At 32.2% G+C, this 27,460-nt stretch overlaps 1 protein-coding gene and 2 long non-coding RNA genes across 8 annotated transcripts in view; 1 reads left to right on the forward strand and 2 right to left on the reverse strand.

The window, feature by feature from the left end:
- Positions 1–1,657, reverse strand: part of LOC137496701 (uncharacterized) — an 82,419-nt gene extending 80,762 nt beyond the window's left edge. For all 3 annotated transcript variants that reach the window (XR_015502658.1, XR_015502659.1, XR_015502657.1), the window contains exon 1: positions 1,375–1,657. This is a non-coding gene — a long non-coding RNA (uncharacterized LOC137496701). The remainder of the gene's footprint in view (positions 1–1,374) is intronic.
- On the forward strand, positions 914–26,018 carry LOC147834832 (uncharacterized). 2 transcript variants are annotated; one of them, XR_015502669.1, is made up of 3 exons: positions 914–1,759; positions 13,259–13,361; positions 22,111–22,248. It is a non-coding gene; the product is annotated as an uncharacterized LOC147834832 (long non-coding RNA). The 2 variants fall into 2 exon arrangements; XR_015502668.1 differs by lacking the exon at positions 22,111–22,248 and adding an exon at positions 25,880–26,018 and having other exon boundaries at positions 1,413–1,759.
- phf2 (PHD finger protein 2) overlaps positions 21,096–27,460 on the reverse strand; it is a 60,090-nt gene continuing 53,725 nt past the window's right edge. For 2 of the 3 annotated variants that reach the window (XM_087272347.1, XM_087272346.1), the window contains exons 21-22: positions 25,911–26,205; positions 21,096–23,374 (exon numbers count right to left, since the gene is read on the reverse strand). In XM_087272347.1, coding sequence (XP_087128473.1) covers positions 23,286–23,374; positions 25,911–26,205 — 384 coding nt within the window. In that variant the 3' untranslated portion in view covers positions 21,096–23,285. 3 annotated transcript variants of the gene reach the window in all.

Consider the following 27,460-nt stretch of genomic DNA (forward strand, 5'->3'; position numbering starts at 1 on the left):
AAAGTTGAAGTCAGAATTATTAGCCTCCCTTTGAATTTCTTTTTCTTTTTAAAATATTTTCCAAATGTTATATAACAGAGCAAGAAAATTTTCACAGTATGTCTGATATTTTTTATAAAAAAAAAAGTCTTATTTGTTTTATTTCGGCTGGATTAAAAGCCGTTTTTAATTTTTTTTAAAAAAAAACATTTTAATGTCAAAAAAATTATTAGCCCCTTTGAGATGTTTTTTATTTTTTATATTGTATAAAAATGGTTTGTTCTGTAGACTAACCTGCCTATTTACCATCCTGCCTAGTTAATTTAATTAGTTAAGCCTTTAAATGTCACTTTAAGCTGTATAGAAGTGTCTTGAAAAATATCTAGTCAAATATTATGTGCTGTCATCATAGCAAATATATTAGAAATGAGTTATTAAAACTATTATGTTTAGAAATGTGTGGATAAATCTTCTCAACATTAAACAGAAATTGGTCAAAAATAATAGGGGGGGGGGGTTATAATTCAGGGGTTTAAATAATTTTGACTATTACTGTATATTTATATTTATTATTTGAATTCTTGTATATTGGTGATAAAATGTTCAGGATTTCAATGTGACAAGTCATTCCAATGGTTTAGTAGCAGATTTTATTATTTTATTTATTCATTTTGTTGACTAAAACCAAAGGATATCAGCATATTCTACTATGACAACTTACGCCAACTGCCACAGATCAAACCTTATATCAATAACAAAAATTATTTATATATTATTAGCTACATAATAAAATAAACAGGCCTATACGAATTGTACTTGTATTTACTCAAACAAGTTGGATATCTTTCAACCATTTTAAATTTACTGTTTTTTTTATTTTTCATTTTGGTGAAATTGAAGTTGTTTCATAACACTTTGATAAAAAATAGACCACGATTGTACAAGTCATCATTTGCACAGTTGAAACACAACATTTAATGCACATTTTAACTGTTTAAACAATGTATTAGCCTACTTTCCTAACGAAAATGTACCATGTTTTATCGTAGAAGCGTAGTAATCATGACTATTTTGTCGTATTGACTGTCATTTTGCATAGCCACATTTTGACTAAGGCATGTTAAAACGAGTTTACCCTTTTTTCTTTCTTTTCTTTTCATTTCAGTTCATTTTCAGAAAGATTGTGTAGACCAAAATTAATTTTTAGCTAATCTTTTTTTTCCAACAACTAAAATCAAGTTTTAATGAAAAGTTCTGAATTCCAGCAAATTCTACTAACTTACCCCATTAAAGCTATTTGGGTAGCCTAAATCTTTATTCTGCGGTAGTTAAGTTAGCTTTGTCACTCCAAACTACAGCATCAGACATAAAGTATTCAATAATAAACCTACCTACCTTAGGAAATATTAACAGGAGTATGTACTGTGACAGATAGCCCCAGGCAGTGTTTATGACCGCCAGCACATGGTCTCTCAGACGGTAACGGCAGCATGTTTACTCGGCACTAGAGGGCAGATGTTCGGAGTGTCTACAGGTGTTGTTGTCATCGGGTGTTTGACCACCGCAGACGGTAATTAGCGGCTCAGCCCTTCACGCTGGCCGCGATAACATCAATGGGTGACGATTCGCCCTTATCCATCTTCCCGCCATCAGCGGTCACGGTCCATTTCCGCTGCACAAACGCCCGCGGATGTTTTCCTGATTAAAGCGGCAGATACAGCGCGTGTGGGCGGGATAAGCGAGTCAAGTGCAGCCTGACTGTCACTGGTGATGATGCGGGGTAGGTGTTGAAATCATATTTACCCTGCAAAACAATTGATTTGAACTCACTACATACACGAAAAACAGCTGAAATTAGCTGTTCTGGTTGACCAGAACCACTTATAAAAAAACAAATGGAAACAACATCATACGTTTTTAACAATTTCCCCTTAAAGATGAAGATAATTCTATGGATTAATCTGTATAAATGTCTGTTTTCTTACGTTATGTTGGTCAAACTCTATTGAATTCTATGTTTAATATGTTTAACCATGTTTAACTACAAATACCATGTTTAAGTAAGATAGCAATGTCTTTTGTTTATTTAAGAAATTGAAGCTGTTTAGAAATACATATAAATTGCCTAAACAGCGTAAATTAATAATCTGTTGTTCCTATATTGCTACAAGATAATGCTCTATTAATATTTGTTAAATTAATTTATTCCATCATCTTTTATTAATTTTTTTATTAATTAATATTAGTCCTTACTGGGCACATTTAAATTTCAAAACAGCAAATGCAGCAGAAAGCAAATGTAAAATACTCTAATAAAATAATCTAATTCTTTTAATAAACGATTATATTATACCACACTAAACAAAAGAAACATTAGAGGTTATTAATATCCATTAACATGATCACAAATTAAATGAAATTGTTAATTTTCCGACACATTTAAATGACACATCAATGTCAGCTTATATCAAACACTGTGTTGCTAATTTATATTTATCATTAATTCATAACTATACATCATTCTTAAATATATTTCTAAACTTCTATTCTAAAGACAACAAACTTCCATTTCTTATTCTTATTTATCAGTTTATTTTTATGCACACATACTCATATAAACATGATAGCGATGACTTTGATGTTGTATCAAAGCATATAAGCATGCTGTTTAAGTGTCTGAGGGTATGATAACCTTGCATAAAAATATCACGGTTGCATGGTATTGCAGTATTTTGATTACTACTGTGATTTTTTTTCTTTGTAAATGTCTGGGTAAAAAACAATTAAAAAAACAAATAAATCCCACATTGAGCACAACATTTTTTATTTTGAGAAACATTTAAACTATTTTGGAACAGTAAACATGTCAGGCTGAATAATTAAAATAAATAATTGACCTCTGCTGTCTTCATTAATTTAAAAAACATAGATTTCTTTACGAAACATAAAACGATAACAACGATATAACAGAAATTTATAGCGATTTTCAAACCTTGACTTTTCCAATCCGTGGTATACCTTGAAACCGGTTATCGTCCTATGCCTATCCAATCAAGCTGTTCAAATACATTGACAAATTCAAGGCACACACACTGGATGACTTAACAGGATATGCCTCCATTTAATATTTAACTGAACACACTCGCATTCAACAAATGTGGGAAAAAAAGGTGTGATAATGTTGTCTTTGTATTCCTATGTGAAAGCACCTGAGCCAGACACAAGAGGCTAAACCAGCTGCTGTTTCCGCTAACTCTCCAATTTTGTTTAAAGAAAAAACTCAACAATTATTTACACTTCAGAAAGTCAAAGGTCAGGCAACCAAGGTTGAAGAATGAGCACCTTGCGTCTGCTACATGCTCCAAGGTGGAGAATGTGACATGAGTGATTTTTGCCATGCACCCTTTTGGTGTTAAATGAGATCTGACCTTGGCAAAGGTTCATTATTAGCTGCAAAATCAGATACACAACTAAATGCACAGATTGAAGACCCAGATTGTAGACCTTGGTTGTTTGGATTATTGTTTAAAATAGAGATCATGAGATTCTGAATATATGTCTAAACAAAACAGCATGTTAACTGCTGTAGTCTATAACTCATCACTACAAAGACATACACCAGATTCCAAAATAAGTGTCCGCCAGAAGGATAGTCTCATCAAGGAACAAGAGTGATAGACAGCTACTGGAAGTCCAATAATTGAAAAAAATAATAATTCTCAAATCTAATTGGTGATAGCCGTGCGATATTCTGCAATATCAGAACTTATACAGCCTCTTCACTCTTGTGTATCACTTCGCCCACACGAGTGGCAAGCAGAGGACTACAGTTTGACAAATATTGCAGCTGCTGGACAACATAATGTACTTTTACATTTTTTTAGGGAAGAGTGTGGTTGTTTGATTGCAACTATGCTGATTAATTATAAGGACAATGCCTATTTTAAATATTTATAATATCAAAGATACAGCACGTCGGCATCCATCAGCATGTCATACTGAGCAGAGCAAAGACTGTTGATGTTGTCCATCCACAAGATGGCAACAGAGACTGACGTTTGTGAAGTAGCAATGGGTTCTGCTGTTCTGACGTCAGCTGCAGATGTAAATCAATGGTGTAAGAAAGTAATTCCTCATACAAAAGGATTTTGAGACTCTCCGTGTTTGATTTTCTTTTTTATATACACGATAATGCTGTCGAACTGTTGTATAAATGCAATATCACACTAGTAGCAGTGTGATATGGTTGTATATTATCACTGGTGGGAGTTGGGACTCTCTCTCTCTCTCTCTCTCTCTCTCTCTCTCTCTCTATATATATATATATATATATATATATCAGGGCTCAACAATGAAGACTGCTCGATGGCCCGGGGTCAGCGTGTGAGATGCTCGGGACAGTAGACAGGATCGTTACTGACCCGATCGGGCCACTGATGCCCTGTCACTAAAGTTTAATTTGCCTGTATTTGTCAATTGCATGCAAAAAGAGTCAGAATCGAGAAACAGTTTGTGTTTTTAAGCCTTCAAATGCTACCTTCTCGGTTCCTCTTATCTAATTGGATGTTGTGAGCACGTTATTTTTTTTCCGTAACAACCACCACTGCAAAGAGACAGCAACATGGCGGCAACATCAAATGATGATGCTAAAGGAGAACATAACATCTTAGAAGCAGACAATTATGAGGGTAAACCATGACTAAAAAAATGAAATTATGTTTTGTACAGTTTGCCGTCAGTTTGGCAGGTCAGCCCTCCAGCCCTCCAGAAACTTGCGTTCTGTGAATGAACGTCGCCTCGTGGTTCCATCCCAAAGAGGGAAAAAATCACTTTCGCGAACGCTCGCGCTCAATCTACCCAGTTGGTGGAATGAACTCCCTAACTGCATCAGAACAGCAGAGTCACTCGCTATTTTCAAGAAACGACTAAAAACTCAATTATTTAGTCTCCACTTCACTTCCTAATCTGCAATTGCCTCTTTGAATATCACAGTAACTGTACAAAAAATATATATATATATAAAAAAAAAAAATTTTTTTTTAAAAAAAATACTAATACTACTAATACTTCCCTTCTTAGACTTTACAGACCTGAAACTTGCCTTTAGTACTTATTAATTGTTGCTCTTAGTTGTGTAAATTGCTTCCTTGTCCTCATTTGTAAGTCGCTTTGGATAAAAGCGTCTGCTAAATGACTAAATGTAAATGTAAATGTAAATGTCAGCCATCTTTTGTTTTGCAATAAAATACCTGCAAATTTTGCTACTTTTGTTTGCAAAACACTTTGAATTTTGCTCATTATACATTTTAAATATTTAAATTCTAGATTTACAAACATTTTGACACATTTTTTTTTTATTTGTGGCTAAGAAATAGTTATTAACTTTTTTTGGTATAGGGCCAATGAAAATATTGGCAAGGCAAGTAAAAATCTGAACCACTGGTCCGATCAGGCCATTAGAAAAAATCCTTAGCGTTAAACCCTGTATATAGACTAATGTTTCAAAAGCGAACATCACACTTTACGTTTATGCAGGGACACTCAAAAATTGATTTTAGCTGCTTGTTTACTTACTTAAACTAAGTGTAATCAACACAGCTCTTGGGGTTTTTTTTGGACAACTTAGCAGTTTTATGATTAATCCACTTAAATTTGTAAAAAATATATATATATTAAGTTAACTTAATCAATTTGTGTTGGGACAACATGATGGAATTGTGTGGAACCAAGGATTTTATTTTTTTTTTGGATTAAACATGGAAGAGATCTGCATGTCGACATGATTAAACTTCATAATTTTATGTTTAAAGACCTCTGAACCACATTACCTCCCATATACATCTATTAAAAGTAAAATAGGCATAAGCAAATAGTTGTCATAAAAAAAATTATGATCTTTTAACAATCAAATATGCAGCTCAATTCTATAACCACTTTAGAGACTTTTTTTGTAATCATCCGCTATTGTTGCAGTCAAGGCAAAGTACCAATGATAAATACAAATCAGATCTCTCTGACAAAATCAAATCCTCTAAAAACAGATGCCTGTCTTCTTGCAAGAACTTCAAAACTCATCTGAAACAGAACGCCTGTCAGAGCTCTGATAATTATTTAGATATGCCGCATACTTGTGGTAAGCAGGCTGAAATGCTCCCTTTTAAACGCTCCACTTTAAACTGACCAAAATTGAGCGAAGAATAATCCCTGTCAGTTGTAGTGGTCTGCCTCACATCAGCCTGGAAAAGCTTTAATACGGCCGTGCCACATTCATTTCTGTAACATAAACGAACTCGATTCATTCTCCCATAGCCCGAAAGTGCAACTTAGCCGAATTGAACTGAGGCATTACAGCCGGCGGGCATGTGACCACATAATTTCTCCCCCAAAATGCCCCACACTTCCTCTCTGTGTTATCATTATGCCTCTCAATGAGACACTTGAAAGCCTCAGCCGTTCTGAGGCCGAAGCGCTGAACTCTGGAGCCTGATTGGGCTTTTTCCAAATGAGGCCATGGTCTATATCAGGCCCGTCTGACGACATAACAAGCCTGTTAATATTCGAAGGAAATGCTGGGGGTCACAGAGCTCACAGCCGTTTGACCTTCAGGGTTCAGAGGGCAGAGAACCAAGGGGTGGCACATGGCAGAAAGAGAGCCCTAATGATTTAGATATCTGTTACACACTCTGCAGAAAGCCAATCTCCTCTTATTAACCGCCTTCACTGAATGAGTCCAATGTCTGTTCGCTAAATAATAAACCAACTTTGTGGAGAGCGAGGCCAATTTTAAAATACCCCTAGTATGCTTTTTCAAATATTATGCTCCATGCTGTGGTTTTGTAGCATTAGTGAATGTTAAATGTCTGCAAAGTTTTAAGGATCAGAGTGCATGAACAATAAAGATATTTTGTCCCCAAAAAACAATCAAAAACAACTGAAACACCTCATTAGGTATTCCATTAAAATTTCTGTAACCAATCAACATAGATTTATGAAAAATTTACGTAATGCCAGCCTGCATTCCTCATTGGCTATACCTGAAAACAGAGTGGGTCATGTTGTAATTGTCGAGAAGCATTTTTGATCAAGATTAAGTATTCATTTGTAATACAACTTAACATAAAAACTTCTGTTATTATGACTGAAACTACTAAATAAATCTCCTACATGCATCAAATCTGTACTTTGTTGTTTATGATGTCAGAATTTGCAAGTACGAGGAACCATGTAGGGCTTAAATCAAACTTCACACGTATACACTAATAAATGCTCAAACAAACACATATGATTAGCTTACAATAATATGAAATGCAATGTGCTTCATTTACCAGAGATGCCCAAAGTAGGCCAATAATAACCTTTGATTTGGCCCACCATCCAATTTGGAAGGAGGATGAGTATGATGGAGATGGTGGAGGCGAATGCCTTTAACACAGAGATCATTTTTAATTTGACGTAACATTTTTTTGTTTGTTTTATTGCTGAGTTACAAAAAAAAAAAAGCAAACTGAAACTAAATGTTTCAAATGAATGTTGTAAACGAATCAGATTTTTAAAAATGTAAATAATGTCACTTGACAGATGCAATGCAGAAGACATTGGCAAGCAAATCAAAACAAAAGCTGGTGCAGTTTTGTTATAAATTAAATTTGTGTTTTTACTGTAAAAGGCTAATTTAAAAAAAATGTAAAATACTATTGTACTAGTTAATATAAAATATTTTGTTGTCAATTTTAAACATTATTACATAAATTAGAAAAGTACCCATGACAAATTACACCACCTATGTTTGCTTTCGGCCAACTAGACTTAATCAAGTTTGGGTTTTGGCCCTTAATAAGAAAAGGTTTGGGCACTCCTGATCTTATACATACAAACCCTTCTATGAATATTTGAATTGATTAAATACATATAAACTTTGCATATAAAATGATTGTGAAATACAATCTGTGTTTGCACATCCAATTAAACTCTTGCATTCTTAAAAAGGTTGCACATACAGTGCTCAGCATATATGAGTACACCCCCCACAAATCTCTCATTTAAATTCATATTTTCTATAGGAAGCTTTCAAATATTTTATTTGTGCATTAGTTTAGTCAGTATTGAAGCCAAATCTGGAGCTAATCAAGCTAAATAACTTACAATAATGGTTAAAAAATTTGTAGCCCAAATTTGTGTCAGGGAAAAATTTTAATTAACATTTTTTTAAAAATAGCAACAATAAAGACAAATAAAAAATATAAAAAATGTTGTTGAAATGTTGTAGTTTGCAATTTTTTTTTGCAATATTTTGCATGAATTTAAATGTATTATCTTTTCATTTCTAAAGATGTTCTGTTACCAAAAAATATTTTAATAAATATATCTGTTTGATAAATATCTTTTGTTCAAATGTACCAATATATATTACCCATATTCACTGAGAAATGGATAAAAATGTTCATTTTCAAAATGGGGTGTACTCATATGCTCACTGGAAGTATGAACTCTATGTAATATAATAAAACCAACGCAATAGTTATAGTCATCAGTGTTTATAAGCACTGACAGAAGGAAGCCTCCAGAACAGATATGGTAATAGACTTTTAAAGTAAATGGTAACCAATTAGAGCAGCAAAGACTCTTGGAAAAGAGGATTACAGAGAGAACAAATATTCAAATGAATCAAACTAATCGATTAAGAGCTATTTGGAAATCCCTTTTACTGAAAATGAAAGTGTTTTTTGACCATAGTTGCAAGTAAACTTATTGTGGGAGACTGCTAAAACTAAACCGGGAACTTTTTAAATAGCATAATAAGAGGCATCGAAGAATGCTGCATAATGAAAGACAGTTGACCACCATCGCTGTGTGGTATGATGACGATTCCCATTCGGTCCCTATAGTTGGCACACAGTAGGTGGTGAAGGGAATGTCAAATATTTTGGAAGATTATAGTGTCTTTTGGACACATTTGTTTATTTGCCTTGCGCACAAAGCACTCAGAGTTAAAGAGGGCGCTCGGCCTTTGTGGCTTCTGACAATGAAGAAGCTTCTTTCTCCGCAGTGAGCGTTCGCTAAGGAAAACGGCCCATCGCCATGCATGGAGTGGTGCTCAATTTCATCTAAATATCGTACACATGAGTCTTACAAAACCGTGTCCTTGGAAAACACTTTCAAAAGCAATTTCCGTCTTGTACTACTGCATGTAAACAGAGTAATTGTATTTGGGAAACTCCCAGAGCCAGCTGAACGCAATCCTTGCACGTCCCCCCCCCCCCTTTTTTTATTTTATTTTACAGGGGCAGAATGGGATCACAGCTATAACTTTGTGTGATTACAATATCAGAAATGATAAGTATTATTAGTTCAGCAAACGTGTTGAAAAAATAAATATACTATGGGTTTTTGTGGAAATGTACAATCTACTAAATACTACTTTTTTTTAAATTACCTCGTGGGTCAAACCGTTGTTATTTGGGGACACTGACTCTACTCTTAAGTTACAGCCCAAGTGTTTCCTTATGGTCATTGGGGTTGCTTACATAGAAAATGGCTGGTTTCGTATGTATGGTAAAAGACCAGATGTTTGCATTTGCGAGCCTCAGCCCTAAATTTGTTGCATCTGGTGCTGGGCTTCTCTGTTTATGTCGAACTGAAAGGTTGCGATTATGGATGTTTATTCACGTCACAAGGATTTGATCACACTACAGTGTGAAACACTTCACAACCGCTCATGTGAATGGGGGTCATCGAGAGTTTAAAGACCTGATGGGAAAAGCTTATTGGCTAATGGAGGCATAGATATGCCCATTCATAAAGTTCTGGCACAAAGTTTCAACATTTTTCACTTTTTTTGCCTCTCCAGAATCTTTCGCAGGTGGAATATTCCACTTCATGTGAGCCACTTATTTAATCAGGGCTGGTACTCAGAGTTATGACCTCACCGCTGGTCCGACAGCTTTAAAACATCTCAGTATGTCAGCTCATTTAGTTTTAGCTTATTTGTGTCATCAGTGGTTATTGTTCAGCACGGGTCTTCAAACTCTTTCAGGCCATGCTTATACTTTTGTTGAAGAGAGATCAAACATCTTGCAATTTAAGCCTGGGCTTTAAAAGCATGCATGTAGTCTCATATTCATTTACGTGTAAATTGTTGCCTAGGTATATATTTCTCAGTTTATTTACATATTTGAAATGCATTATGGGACACTAATCTCTACTTTAACAACTTGATGTGGTTTTCAGTAGTAAATAAGTCTATACAGAATTTAAGTTTGCAGTTTAATATATTGACTTTTCTGAGTTTTTATTAATTAATTTATTAACTGACTTTATAATATTATATTAATTAAGGATTAAGGAAATGAACAAAATAATGAAATTTACTAGGTTGAAATACTAAAGGAAAATGCTGTATTCTTTGCTAAGTTAAATATTTATGAATTACTGGCATTTTAAAAATGTAGATAATATATATTTTTAACTACAACGTAAGTGCTTTTAATCTGTAGCCTGCTAATGTAAGGTTTAAATTAGGGCTGCACAATATATCATTTTGGCATTAATATTGCAATGTGCGCATCTGCAATAGTCACATCGCAAGATATGCAATGTTGAGTCTGAACTACACTTTCAAAAAAAAAAGGTACGAGAGCTGTCACTGGGGCAGTACCTTTTCAAAGAGTACTGCCCCAGTACTTTTTGAAAAGAGTCCTTAGTGGTACCTCAACGGTACATATCAGTACCTAAATGCACCTATAATGTATTTTTGAGGTACCAATATGGACCCTTCAGTATACCTTTTGAAAAGGTACTGCCCCAGTGACAGCTTTTCTGAGAGTACAGTTGACCAGGAGCTACAGATTTGTATTTAATGACTGTATTTATATGGACATTATTTTACGAAAAAAAAAGTTTTTTCTTACTTAGAATTTTGTCTTGTTTTTAGTCTAAATATCTAAACAAAAACAAGATTATTTTACTTACCCCATTGGCAGACCATTTAGCTTGTTTTAAAGAAAAAAAACTATTTATTTTGATTTATTTCTTCTGAAGGTCAAAACAAAGCAATATTTTACTTGATCTAAGAAGTTTTAGATATTTGGAGAAGCATTTAAATTATTCATTACCTGTTCAGGAATACCGTTAGACTCCCAAAAAAACGTCAAGTAGAGCTATTCAAATTATCTTGTGAAACTGTATTGATTTCACAATATTTATCTTAGAAAAATGTATTGCTATATCAGATTTTTCCAGTATCGTGCATCCCTAGTTTAAATATAAATTCACTGAAAGTAAATCACCCAACTTATATTTTTAATTTGATTGTTGCCATTGTTTGTTTAAATTATTTTTGTTCAAGTTTTTTAACATTACTTTCTATTTTTATTTGTTTGCAAAATTAATTTTTTGATTGATCAATTAAATTTCTTGATTAATCAAAATGTATTTTTTTAAGCATTGTTTTTTAAGCCGAAGTTAAACGACTTACATTATTAATGTAAAAATATTCATTAAAAATACAGGAATTTAGTACTGTTTAAAAATACAGTAACACGACTATTTTAATATATTTCAAAAGTGTATTCCTGTTTTTAGCAAAACAGATTTTATCATCAACATCATTCTTAAATATCTTACAAAAATAACAAAAGCTATATATGCTGATTTATCTATTCATCATCATTATCCTCAAATGCTTTTTTTTAAAGAATATTTTAATGAAATAGAAATCTTTTGTAACACTGAAATGTTTTTACTAGCACTTTCAATTTCTTTGGTAGAAAATGTATTATTCATTTATTACTTTCTTGCATCTTGAGTAATAGTATTTATAGATTGAATTGAATATAGATTAAATGTAGTTTTTGAGGTTTAGTGATCAAATTTCTAACATTTTGTTGCCATTTTTGGAGCATGTTAAATCTCTGAAACTTGAAACAGTTACTGATTAAATGGTTGCCCATATTACAATTTTAGTCTGCGCCTTTTAGATGAGTACTAGCACAAGCATACAACTTTTTCTTGACATAAAACCACAAGTTTGAAGAACTTGCCACCCCCTGCCTATTCAGTTTATTATATTTTCCTTTCCTCTTTCTTTTAATTTTTTTCATTTATTATTATTATTTATTTTACTAAATACACCATACTGCCAACCTCAACTTTCACTACTGACCTGTTTATATGCTTAATATGTAAAATGAACGACATCATATTTGTTTATGCACATCATATACTTTTTTTATTCAATTTTGTACTGTAATGATGCAGCGTGTTTAATCAAAAACATTAAAATATTATTTCATTATTTATTTATTTAATAGTATCTGTTTTTCTCTTTTGCCCGGAATGTAAAAAATATCAGATATAAATTAATTAATGTACAAAACATTTAAATATTAAAAAACAATGTTTATTATTTATTATATGTACTGAAAACTAAATAATTAATCAGAAATGTATTTCTTTTTTCTCTAGGATTTCTCTTGCATCTTAATTAATAGTATTAGAAAAAAACTGGAAACTTATTGTCTTTAAAACTTTTTAAACACAACCCACATGCATCACAGACACATGCACATTAACCAGAAAGTCCCTGCAGGTTTTCTTGAGTCTCATCGCCCAAAGAATGTAACATCTCAGACCCTACAGTGAAGCCGGAGACCAACAATAATCACAAACGATGCCTGAATCACCATCAGGCCACACAAAAACACACAGACTCGCTTCTACATTCCAATGCAATTAAAGCATCTTCTGCATGGCACGTTTCACTCAACCACTGGGGGCTTGTTAATAAGACCATCTGTGACCCGAGCGCTAACACCACATATGATCACCATGAGATAAGCTCAAATATGACACTCAGCAGATCCCACCTCACACTGCAATTATGAAAGCACTTGCCCTCCTGGAGGAACCTGTAATTCATTCCTAATGGATGGAGAAACGATTTTAAACCCAATGACAGAGCTGTAAAACAGGTTTGAATGTAAAAAAAAAAAACAGAAAGACAAACATTGGTAATTTTGAAGATATTTTAGAATTTTTAAGTGAAAATGTCACTGAAATTAAATGCTGCCTTTTTTAATCAAAAATATAAAAAATGTATTTCATTATTTGTTTTGTTTGTATATTTAGATTTCTCTTTTGCCTGCAATGTAGAAAATGATCATATAGAAATTAATTAATGTACAAAAATTCATGCCAAATATTTAAAACAAGACTAATTATTATTTATATGCACTAAAAACTAAGCAATTTATCAGAACGTTCTTTTCTTTTTTCTCTCTAGGATTTTTTTCTTTGCTGAGGATGATGTCCCGCATTCCTGCCGTCCACAAGATGAATAATAACACACTCAGAGGACAGCGGACAGATGAAGAACACATTTAAATGTAAGTGCTCTCTTTTTCATATTTGCAAATCTACTTAACAAAACAATTGGAAACACTGCTGCTACGAAAGCAGGACACAAATCATTTTTCTCTCTAAAGGTTTTCTCTTCTACACTTTAAAAAGTGATTAGTTACTTAAAGCGAGTAAACCAATTGCCCTAAAAACAACAAGTTGACTTTACAAAAATAATGTAAGTAAATCTACTGTTATAATTATGGAATTTTTTATAATTATGCAAAGTGTATTCTTTTTTTTTTAAATAAAAGTAAACAAATCACTTTTTTCTATTACACCCTTATTATTTTTTTCCCAGTTTTTCTGTATCTAGCAAAATGACAGTAAAATAAATCTCCAGTGTGTCTTCTAAATTTAATACAGGCTATAATTTGAGATTTTTTTACTTAATTAAGCACCAAATATGTAATATTGTGATAATTACAGTAATTATTATTAGTTATTATTAGTTGAGTTTAAAAAGTGAGTTCAATTTGCATTATTATAAAATTAAGTCAACTAAACAGTTCCAAGTTACAATGGGTATACTTGCTTTATATTTGTAAAGTCAACTTGTTGCTTTTAATTCAATTGGTTTACTCGCTTTAAGTAACTTTTTTAATCACTTTTTACAGTGTAAAGGCTTATTCTTAAATAATTTATTTAAGCTCTGTTTAAATGAAAAATAAAAAAATTCTAAATATGAATTTAGTTTTTGGTTTCTTTGTTCATTATATTGTTTTATTATTGTATTTATTAATTTTGAAAATAAAGGAAAACTGCTATACTCAATGTTAAATTTTTTGAAAGAATATATCACTTTTCTAAACTGGATAATAGTAAAGCATAATGATGATAATAATAATAAAGAACAAGTGACTTGTTCATGTTTAAAACTAAATTATTCAAGGTACAAGGCCTGGGCAATTAATCGAAAAGTCGACATTCCAAGCCAATAATTGATCAAATTTTTTCAATTACTTTCCTTATACCGGATGTGGAGTCACGTGACCCTGCACTGTTTGTTAATATTGTGTTACTTTGTTCTACATTGATGATGATTGGAAACTGTGCCAGAGATGTCTTGAGACGGCATATTTTTCATTACATCAAATATTTTAGTTTAAATAATAATTTTGTTTCCAGAAGATGCAAGAAATGCAGTGTTGAAATTATTATTTACACGATATACATTTCATTTCATTTAGAAGAGATGCTGCTTATTTTCTACTTTTAATAAGACAAAAACATTGAAAATATATGATTTTGTTTCCAAAAGTGCAATTTATTTATTGTTATAGTTATTTATTTTTGTTGGTTTTAGTCAGTGTGTTATTTAATTTCAGTTGTTCAATGTTGATGTTCAATAAATAATTATAGATAGTGTGTGTTTCCTTCAGTTATTTTAAAATCAAGTAATGCACCCTTCATTCAAACATTTCTCACTTGTGAGCATATTTACTGTACAAAACCTGTCTGTGAACTATGATGGCAAATTAATAATATAAATAAATAAAATAATCGTTCATTAATCATAATAGAGTTAAAATGTTCAATTAATCGAAATTTTTATTTTAGGCCAAATCCCGTAGCCCTATAAGTACTTAGTAAAACCACCTAACATTTGTACAATTGTACAGATTATCTTTTAAAGTAAACTTACTATATATATATATATTAATTTCTAAGTAAAAATTGTGTATACTTTTTTCTATAATAACATTTTACTATAAGTAAAACATGTAAAAATAAACAAAAAATAAACTACTTCTGCACCATTTTAAAATCATATTTAATGACTTTATTCACTAATCCACTCCGGGCGACATGGTGGCTCAGTGGTTAGCACTGTCGATTCACAGCAAGAGGTCGCTCGTTTGAGTTGTGGCTGGGTCAATTTGCGTTTGTGTGTGAAGTTGTTTGCGTGGGTTTCCTCTGGGTCCTCCAGTTTCTCTCACAGTCCAAAGACATGCGATATAGGTGAACTAGGTAAGCAAAATTGGCCGTAGTGTATGTGTGTGAATGATAGTGTCTGACTGTTTCTCAGTACTGGGTTACAGCTGCATGGAAGACTATCCACAGTGTAAAACATATGCTGTATAAGTTGACAGTTCATACCTCTGTGGTAACCCCTAATGAATAGTTAAAGGAAAATGATTAAATGAATGAAGAATAAGTGGCTTGTTCATGTTTAAAACTAAATAATTCTCCGTGAAGTATTTAATAAACTGTACTGTGCAAATTATTTTACAAATTTACATTTTTAAAAACTTATTCTAATTACTAATTAATAACTCCTTAATTAATTTTAACTACTCATTTTTTATTAATTATTAGCTAAATTTTACAATAAGTAAAAAAGTAAAACATTTCCCTAGATAACATTAACTAAAAAATAACTATTTCTGCACCAGTTATAATTCATATTTAATGACTTCATTCACTAATTCACTCCTAAATTATATAAACATATGAAACAGTGTGAATAACAATAAGCTACATGAATTTTTATGAACAGAATAATAACGCAGTCCATTTCTTAGATTACATAAAGTCATTTGTTTTAAGAATGCATTGTTTTGCATTTGAGAGCTTAACTTGTTGTCTTCCAGATCAGTCATACTCCATCTTTCTGCTTTTTCTGATGTTAACTAACTGCTAAAACAATGTTTGCTAAACACTGCTTCGCACAGACAAACAAACTGGTGGCAGGAACAAGTTAGGCCTGATATATACGGCAGTTCCTCTCTCAGATAAACATCATTAATACGCTACAAAGTGCTTAGCGGCGACATTGGTGCTACTTTGCCGGAGTTTGGTTTACCGTGAGGCAATGAGCTGTGGCGTTTTTGTATGATACGTGGCAGATGTCGATGACAAAATTGCCGTTTTCATGTTAAAAGTGGAACGCTGCCACATTGTCCAACAATAACAAATACCTCCTCAAATATGGTTTTATCCTAAATTATTTGAAGTGCCCGTCACACTGTTAAGATTGATCTAGGATCGTGCCGTGACGCTAAAGACCAAAGGAAAGAAATTAAGGAATATGTAAACATCAAAAATGTGAAATTGGTCGAGGCTGCATTTTTTACACTGATTGTTTGCTTATGGACAATTGTTTTTGAACTCGGAAAATTGCAAATTAGCTTAATAAAAAAATAAAAGATTGACAAACCTGTGATTTGTTTATTCAGCAGTTATCGTAATGACATTCAAGGGCATAAATTCTCAGAAATCACATTTATTTTGATCTGAAAACCCTAAATGATTTCATAACTAAGTGGAGCAGATGTACCTGCCAAAGCTTTCTGCTGAGAATCAACAGACGTTTTCTGGGATTTCTATCTCCACCTGGTGGCTCTCTGCGCTTTCACTTTCAGACATCAAGAAGCAGGTCAAAACAAAGATGATGAGATGTTGAAAACTGGTCAGTGGTCTTAGAACAACTAGAAAAAAATAATATGCCTATAAAGATAACAATATTATGCAAGTGCAGTATGTTTTTTTTATATATATACTCACTGAAAACGGTTTAATGGATTTACTTTTTTAACTTAAGTGGTTGCAAACTTGATATTGGCTGAATTAAAGCAAATTTTGTTGAACATCACTAAATTTAGCTTAATTTAGCCCATATAAGTTATTTGCAACTACACTGGAAAAAGTAGTCCTGCAAAATTGTTGCAAGCAATTTACATGGGCTGAATTTAAAAATATTAAATTTAGTAAAATTAAACTTAATTTGTTTTAATTCAGCCAATACAAACTGTTTACAACCGCTTACCTTTAAAAATCGGTAAATCCAAGGAATCATCTTTGATCGTTTCAGTGTACCTACCTTTTATTAAATTTTTATTAAATCCAATGACTCTTTTTTTTCAGTGCTGTACATGAACAGTTTCAAAAAAATGCTTAGATAATATTTTAAAGTAAATGTTATAGTCATTACTATTCTGTGAATGCAAAAAGCATCAAGTAAAAAGTAGCTTTAGAGAAATATGTTAAATTCCAGATATTATTTTGTTACACATACTTTTAAGCTACAAAATTGCTTTTTAAAGTGGTCTCTAAACTGGAATTTAAAGTTTTGTGCAGACATATTATTTCATAAAAATATAGGTATTTTATATAATACAAATATTACATAACTTTCTAAGAATCTTTTTTTTTTATTATTAGCTGTTCAGTTGGTCCTTTTTACATTTACAGTGGAACACACCAAATTGGAGTAATATACAGTGCTCAGCATACAGTATATAAGTACACCCCTCACAAATCTCTCTTTTAAATTCATATTTTTATTAGGAAGCTTTACAATATTATATCTGTGCATTTAAAATAGATTAGTCAGTACTGAAACCAAATCTGGAGCTTATCTAACAAAATAACTTACAAAAACGGTCCAAAAAATAGTACAGCCAAATTTATGTTTCAGAAAAATATTTAAAAAGAGGAAAAATCAAGAAGCAATTTTTTTTTGTAAATTATTGTTTGCAATATTTTGCTTGAATTTAACCATATTATCTTTCCATTTCTAAATATTTTCTGTGCCCATTTCTATAATCATGAAATGTGCATGTCAATTATGAGAATATTATAGTTATAAATAATTTTCACACACATCCCACAACACAATCTTCATAATCTTAAATAAATAAAAAAATCATAGTTTAACCAATTTTTTTTACAGACATATTATTTCTTTTTTAAAAATGTAGTTGTTTTTTAGGAAACAATATGTATGTTTTTGTAGGAAATATAAAAATTATTAAAATTTTTTCCTTTGATTTTTTTTTTTTTTTTTCGTTTAGCTTTTTTGGGATTAGCTGTTCAATTGGACTTTTTTTGTTTTTACTGGAGCCTGCCAAACTGGAGTAATATAATATAATATAATATAATATAATATAATATAATATAATATAATATAATATAATATAATATAATCTGTTTGCTTTAAAGTACTGTTGTTCGACTTTCTTTGCAGAAATTAAATGTGCAAATAATCTTGCTAACAGTGTTAATCTTGATCTTCTCTATTTACACGATTAAATTTCCATTATGTGAAATGTACACTCCTCTGTTATCATGGACATCTCAAATAAATGTGATCAGAAAATGAATCAACTGTGACAGGCCTATTTCAATAATCATGAAATGTGCAGGTCAATTATGCGAACATCATAATCATAAAAGTATTTTCACACACATTCCACAACACACTGTCCATAATCCTAGATACGGAAAAAAAATAGTTTAAACAAAATATCTGACAACTCAATTTTGTGTTATAGGTCAACATAAAATATATGGTTTAAAATCTATACATCAGAATACGACAACTCCATGAACAGCGTATTAGCAGTGTTGACCTTGGCTTGGCTCATAGTAATGATTTGGCCGGAGCCGCCGGCTGGACTCGCTGGTGTTTTTGGCTTTAGTGTCGTGTTGTAATGAACAAAAGCACAAAAAAGTGCAGCTCGGCTCCCAATGGACAATGTGGTTGTAAATGGGGGGATTGTGTGTGAGTCGAGAGTTTCTCCAGGGCATCAGAGCTGAATGGTACAGTAGCATGAGGCCATTTAAAAGTAATTAGCACAGCATGTTCTAGTGAACGTGTGCAGTCCTGCCATCCCACATGAAGCCGGAGGAACATGTGAGCCAAACTGACTGAATGTGCCATTACAGCATGTGAACAGACTTCAGATATACATAATGAGCAACTTCATGCATTTAGAAATGAAATGAATGCATAATGCAAAAGCTTAAAAGTTGATTTAATGCATTCAATTAAATAATTTACTACAAAAAAGGTTTCACCCTTCACTTCTTCCTTTTTGAGTTTCTTCTGTTGGACACAAAAAAAGATATTTTGAAGAATGTTGTGACTATGTACTGTGTTTTCCAATATGGACGTCAATGGTGTTTCCAACATTCTTCAAAGTATTTTATTTTGTGGTCAACAGAAGAAACACAAAGCACTTGAGGGTGGGAAAATAGTGAGTAATTTCCATTTTTGTAATAATAATAATCATTATAATAAGATTAATAATAACTTGCTGAAATGTAATAACGCATCCACCCTATCCCCACACCTGTGTAAGTCATCTTACAATACATACATAGATTTATGTGAACTATCTTTTTAATGTAATTAATTAATTAGTTATGAAAAATAATGTGCTGACATTTAAACGTATCTGCCTCAACCCCACACCTGTGTAAGTCATCTTATAATACATTTTATACAGTTTTTTTTTTAAGATATTGGGGGAAAAGTGTGTGATTTATTAGTTTTCATCTCATAATTATATGATATAATATAGTTTTGCAACATCACTAAGTGCTGTTTTTGATCTAAATAACAGTGAAAATGTCTTAAAATAATATACATCAGGTCAGTAAGTAAGAACTTAGTAATCTTAGATAATTTTAGGCCGTATGGTCTGTTTTTGTCAATACAAACTAAAGCCACAACAGAACTGCTTTGAGTCTCTGATCAAGACACCTGAGTTTCCTTTCTGAATGAATCTGCATTTTGAACAAACCAAGTGAATCAATCATTCATTTAAAATACATTGTTGTAACTTACAGCAATTAGCAAATAACTGTGACTTACGTCATTTAACTTTAGTTTCTTATTCAATAGCAATCTAAATAATTTTATGTTTTCATTTTAATACAAAAAATAAAATAAATAAATACAGAAATGTCAGAATGTTTTAGGCAGAAATGTAAATTCTGCCATCACTTTCATGTTGGTCAGTTAAGTTATGCAACTGTAAGTAATGTTTATTCAGCAATAATTATCCAGCACCAATAGAAAAACTGTTAACGTCAGAGCTTATCGATACTTCGGTCCTTTATAATTTAGCACCGATACTGATATAGTACTGAATTTCGGTACCCATCACAACTGATTCTGAATGAATCTGCATTTGGAACAAATCAAGTGAATCAGTCATTCATATAAAAGAGCCGTTCATTGCTGAAAGTATCATCTTGAAAAAATTTAGTGAATAAATAACTGTGACTTGCGACATTTAGCTTGAGTTTCTTATTTAATAGCAATCTAAATAATTTAATATTTTCATTTTAATACAAAAAAATAAAATTGAATAAATACAGAAATGTCGACATATTTCAGCAATAGACGTAAATTCTGCCATCGCTTTCATGTTGTTTCAAACATATTTTAAAGACAGCTATTCTGGAGCTGCAGTAAATGCTCTGTAAACATTGAAATACCAATTAAATACCACAAAAGACATAAAAAGTCATGACCATACTAGCCTAAAAGTTTGCCCACCATAATGTTTTTAAATTAAAAATATTTATTCCTAAGGCTAGTTTTTATGGTCTGCTTTTGTCAATATCAACTATAAAGCCACGACAGAACTGCTGTGAGTCTCTGATCAAGGCACACTCGAGTTTAAGAATGAATCTGCATTTTGAACAAATCAAGTGAATCAATCGTTCATATAAAAGAGCTGTTTACTTCACTGCTGAAAGTAACACCTTAAACGAATTAAGTGAATAACTGACTTACCATTGTATTGTATCTGTAAAATCTTGTAAATGTCTACTTGATACATTTAGCAATTATGCAATGCACTTAATTTGCGATTATTGTAAAAAAATGTTCTCAATCCACAGTCCTGGTTAACAACAAGCAGCAAGTGTGTTCATTTAAAACCAATTTTGTGAGTCAAAAGAAACAGAGTGCACGACTACAAAAGTATCATTCACTGCCATGAAACAGTGGATGCATTTAATTGTTTGAACATATAAAAATAAACCACAACAAAGCAACACACATTTTGTACAAATAAAAACCTGAAATAGTTCCATTGACAAAGATTCTGAGTGTTTCGATTGGGAAAGGTGGATACAAGATTTACATTGGTAACTAAAACACTGCAATTTATGAGCACAGTAAACCTGGTTAAGAATGTACATACTCTATTACCAAAAATAAAACTCATGGCATGATAGAATGGATCTTTAAAATAGCTGCTTAATAATAATAACGATGTAACATTTCGTATTGATGAGCAGTTGCACTTGATTTGATGAAAACGATAAAGACATATGGTTTTGCTAAGACAAAAAATAAAAGGAACTATTGCCCAATGTTAATGATAGAAGTGTCCTAAGGGGCTCAGAAACTGATAAAATATTTCAAAGAAAACCTCTTAAGAATTATACAAGTATAAAAGGCTACAAACATTAATAAATTACATCACTGACACAGAAAACACTTCACAAGGTGCTAGTAAAATAACTTTAAAATCCATCAGGGGTATTTTAGCTCAAATGTCAGGCTGGTCGTAGAAACTTGATTTTTTCTCTCTCTTCTCCCCATCATAAATGAATCATAATACACATGGTTTTATGCATGTAAGGCCATATGAGAATAAATGTTACACTGTTTATTTTGTTCTCCAGGCAACACCTTTTGTCTAATGTAACAGAATGAAACAAAACAATTGTAAAAAAAATAAAAAAAGAAATGATTAAATCAAATCTGGTATTCTGTGTCAAACGAAAACATTTAATTTTTAAACGTACTGACTATTTCTATATCTTTATATATATTTTTCCGTCTGTAATTAGCAAAAACTAGTAAAAATGTATAATGAAGTATTAAGGAGGAAAAAAAAGGATACAAAAAGTAGTCATTTAAAAAGCTATATACAGGCTACATTCTACATACTGTACTGTGAAGCAATATAAATGCATATTTCATTCTAGGGTAACTGGTGCTGCCTGTGAAACAAACAGAAGACAGAAAGTATCCCCATGTAGTGAAATGTCCTGGATGAGGCTTATCATCAGTGCTGGAGATCCCATTGATGTAGTGTTACCTTGTCTGTTTTTGTTTGGGCCGAGTGTTTCGTATGGAACTGTAATAAGAGCTACATTGTCAAACAATAACATAATGCGAAAAACAGGATGACATGCGATTGATTGTAGTATCAATGTCTAAAAATATATATATATAAATATAAATAAAATGTAACTTTTGTATGGCTGAAATTAAATATTTCAGACATGAAACTTACTGGAAATATGGTTTGATATTGATATGCGTGTTTAATAATCCGTCATTATATAAAAATCGACGTTTTTTCATCACAAAATCATATTTCTTTTCCTATGTTAGTAAATAAAATAAGAATAACAACATAAAGCCGCTTTACTAATTCCTATTTGTGCTTCACTGATGTTTTGTAAGTGCCTTCTGGCTTTTTCAAATCTACCTATGACATGAAAAATTATATTAAGTCAATAAATATCATCTGTGATAGTGCTTTGCAAACAGAAAAGTACTCTTTTTATTTAGCCGTGTTTTTTTGTGTTGTCTGTTCATCTCTTTTGTTTAAGGAAACTTAAAAGGGTAAAAATCTAAATCAAAATCACCCGGGAAGTTATTGAATATCATCATATGTTTAGAAATACTTGTTTAAAAAAATGAATGATAAGCCACATCCAAAAAGCAGTAATGAACTTTCCGTGTGCAACCTTCCAGCAAACTCTTCCCCCTTCGAAATTATAATGCATGCAACTGGAATACATGCAGGGGATACTTTCTTTATCTTGGAATGACTGCTATGTATCTTATAATATATTAGCAACCCCTGATAAAACTGATAGCCGTAGTAAAACAAGACAAAAATCTTCTTACAAAATATTAATAGCAGGTATTCTGTACATTTTTTAATATCTGAAAGTTATAAAGTAAAAGAAGAGGCAAAAACCTATCTGAGCTATGTTCTTCTTAGAAATTGAAAACTTGTGGGATCCGTTATGATTTTTTTACTCCGCGTCCTCCCGTCTGTTTCAGTCTCATGGAGGGAGAGAGGGAGGGATCAGTCCGAGGGTCCATAAACATCAGGAGAAAGTCTGAGTCGCCCTCATTGTCCGTGTTACAGCAGGAGTTTGCCATTACGGTGAATCTTTAAGATTTTTCCAAGTCTCTGTTTGGCGGTGGCCATTCCTTTCTTTAGCCTCTTGGCTGAGAGCGAGATGAAGTGAAATGGTTAGCATGTGCAAAAACACTGTGTATCAATGCATTATTACACCACAGCTGCGTCAATCCATTACGAACAGTGCAAAGTAAACAAACCTTTAAACATGAATGCATATTCATCACAGAAGGTTCTATTAAAGGAGAAATATTTCAGCTCATTTTCAGTTGAGTTTCTTTCAGTTGAACACAAAAGAAGATACTATAAAGAATGTTGGAACCTCAGTAGCCATTTACTTTCATAGCATACTTTTTTTCCTATAAAGGATGTCAATTGCTAACTATTTCTAACAAATTTATAACTATTTCTTGTTATACCCTTTCTGAGGCATATGTAAAGGGTTTTTTAAGTAGTTTTCTTAATATGTTGTAATGAAATCTGTGTTTTTGAAGTCAATGAAGATAGTAGAAGTCAATGATTTATTGTAATTATACATATTTACTGTTCCAAAATATTATAAATATTTGCTAAAAGGTCATATAAATTGTGTTAAAGGAGGACAAATGTTGCTGTTTTTTACTAAGACATTTAAATAAAATGATTTTACAGCGGTAAACACAATACTGTGATACCTTGAAACCATGATCTTTTTATCCAAGGTTATCATTCCGTCAGAAACTTATACTGGCCCATGCCTAAAGTGCACTCATGTAGAACAAATGACCAAAATCTATCAAGGAAATAAAAGACTTAAGGTGGTTCAAAAAACAATCAAAAGATGGTTGTTTGATGAGGATAGTTAGTTTGCATGGTGGATGATGATTTCATTTTATGTTTTGTATTGTGAATAATTTTGTTCCTGTTTATAAATGTGGAGGTACAGTTTGTTTTATACATTAACTGTATTTTGCAGCCATACTTTGTTTTAAACAGCAAGGACCACAATGGAAACAAGCCCAGGGCTTTATTGTGTTTTTATTCTCAATGATTTTATTTCAAAATGTATGGGATACTTGTAGTTTTGTACAATTTGTCTGGCAAATAAAAATGTAATCCACCATTCTTCAGAATATATTCTTTTGTGTTCAACAGAGGAAAGAGTCTCGTGTAGCACTTAAGGGTGAATAAATGAATAGTTTTGTTTGGGTGAAAATTTTTATCAAATGTAAATCCTAAAAAACTGTTTTAGATTGTTATCTTCTATATTAGTATAATTATTAATATTTATGTATTTTATCTTACGTATTGTTTATAGCTGTGGACGACTTTTTTTTTTTTTTTAATTTTTAGAATAATAAAAAAGTGATATTTATAAAATGTGGTAAACTTGATCTGTTTGTCATGACAAAGCTAGAGAAGCTGATGAGGCAATAAACTCAAATCTCTCTCTCTCTCTCTCTCTCTCTCTCTCTGGGTGAACTGTTCCTTTACGATGAGACACTACTTAATTGCACTTTATCAATGTGTATCATGTTTTTAGGGCTATTAGCTTGAAATGAGTGCTTTTTTTCCTCCTTAATGGAGTGATAAATCAGCTGCACTTTATATCAAAGTATATCCATATCAGTATAATCAAGCTTATTACAGGGGAATATATTTATACATATTTTGTCTGATTATAAAAACTGTTTTATTCTACAATTATAAAAAAGTATTCTCTTCCTGGCTCTTTGCAGTATTTCCTGACTTATTAGAGTCCACAAATTTAAAATGTTAAAATTTTACTTTAGTAGGCCTAAACCTGACTTCATCCAGTGTTTCGATTTTTGTGCTACAAACTAGGGCTGCACAATACTGGAAAAAAACTGACGTTGCAATATTTTGTTTTTCTGCAATATGTATTGCGATATGAATAGAATTTCACAATATGACTAATAACTGTATTTGGAAAGAATTTATAATTTTATATTGATTGTGATGATTTTGTTCCAGCATAAAATATAATATAATAAACATATTACAAGCATAAATTAGTAAAAACAAAGATACAAATTAAACAAACAGTGCTTTATGGTTCTCTGGAGAGCCTAACAGTGTTGAGGCACAGAAATGAAAGGATCAAATTTAAAATAACACTAAAACCTTTCATAAAACATCCATTCTTGTCTCAGGACAATTTGAAAAAACTTTTGTGATCCAGTCAAAGTTGACTATTATAGTCTTTATTCTAGAAATAATTCAATGCAATTATTCTTTGTTAAAGCCACACATTTAATCATTTCTAGTGCCCAAATGGTTTAAATTCGCTTAAAATCTTGCATAGTCACATGCAGATCTAAAAAAATCTGGTTAATTACAATCGCAACTCAACATTGCAGATTTGCACATTGTGATATTAATGATGAAACGATATATTGTGCAGCCCTACTAGAAACATATGCAAATTAGCACATATTTCCTAATGAAATGCCTCATTTGCGTATTTAAACATAACGTTTAAGAAAACCTCAATTATAGAAATAATTCTGATTCTTAATTTTGAAATCATCTGTGGAAGTATGATGATTACTATTAGTTTTATTGTTATGTCTTTGCTTTAATACTCATCACAGAAAACGCTATTAACATTTATGCTGAAATCACCTTTGGAATCTGTCGAGTTCCCTCGTTCGACTTTTGCTGGCGGGACTGATGAGGCGTTCTGAGATGACGATGATGATGAAGGCCGTCTGTGGCTGAGGAAGACTCCGGGGGCCATGGGTTGCGAGCCGCCGGCGCTTTTGCCCGTTCCAGTGCTGTATTCGTGATCGGCCATGTTGCTCTCGGAGTCTGGAGTGGGTTCTGGAGAGCTGCTGTCATGAGAGAGTTTGTGAGACTCCTCTGCAACTATGGGCTTCTTTTTGGCGCTCTTTTTCTTCTTCTTGATCTTCTGCTCCTCCTGTAGTAAGATGGAGTTAGTAGAGGCATTTGGCGAAATTGCTTTTACAGATGTTTTCTATAAAAGTAGAGGCTATTAGAAAGGATTCAAAATTCTTGAGTTCATCTCTTTGGTGTAATGACACTCGACCTCTAGACGTTTCTCCAAAACCAGATGATTGGGTTCTGCAGGGTGATTTGGAAATGATCCAAAGAGCATCATGTACTTGGATTAAAGGAGTTCAAAATTTAAATGGTCAATACATCAAATGTGTGACCTTACATTCAGCAGGATTTCAAAATAGACATTTGGACTTTATTTTAAATGAAAACAATGATATAGTTTTATGCATTATTTGCTAGGGCTGTATTTGTAAACGCATAATTAAGATTGTGATTTAAATTCAATTAGGCTGGATGTGCTTGTTTTTAGGGCTACACTTTGGCCAAATTGTTATTATCGTTTTAAATATTAGAACAGCACTAATAGTAGATACTAATACTCTGATCATGATTACAAATTAATAAGAAAACATTAAAAAGTCCCCCAAAAATTATTTGACAATTGAATATTGCATTTTTGAATGCATGTTATTACCTAGCAGATACACACAATCATAAGTTGTTAATTTTAGGTTACATTAAGGTCGTTACATCAAGTGATCAAAATTCAATGTCTAGCCAGCATCTAAGAATGTTATTTTGACGTCCATTAATGACATCAAATGATGTTGACTTTTGGTTGATTTAGGTTGTGTTGGAAAGTCACCAAAATCCAACATTGAGCCAACATCTTAAACCAACATCATATTTGACGTCTAATACTGAAATTTATTTGTTAGGTATGGCAACCAAAATCCAACCTTTGATAGACATCATAGTGGTAACATCAACACAACGTCAGGATGTAACATCAATAGACGTTGATAATTGTTTGATTTTAGGTTGGACACTGACGTTAGCCTGACATTGGGTTCTGACGTCAACCCGATTTTCATTTCCAAACAAAATGCCACCTCCCCACGACATTGGGGTACAACGCCAATCTGACATCATGTTAACGTCCTGTGCCTGCTGGGTAGTGGCCTAATCTCCTATAGCATCAGCCTTAACTAAACATCTTTCACTGGCCAATAACCCTCCTGAAGCCATCTGACTGACATGTTATTGAACCAATTGCAGTTTGTTTTGTTCAGCGTCATGTTTAGAGACAAAAAAAAATGTAGTGTTGTGGTCCCTTCACATGTTCTTAGATGTACTTTAAAGACATAAAGTGG

This window comes from Danio rerio, chromosome 11, assembly GCF_052040795.2.
Source record: "Danio rerio strain M-AB ecotype USA chromosome 11, GRCz13ab, whole genome shotgun sequence".
Lineage (NCBI taxonomy): Eukaryota > Metazoa > Chordata > Actinopteri > Cypriniformes > Danionidae > Danio > Danio rerio.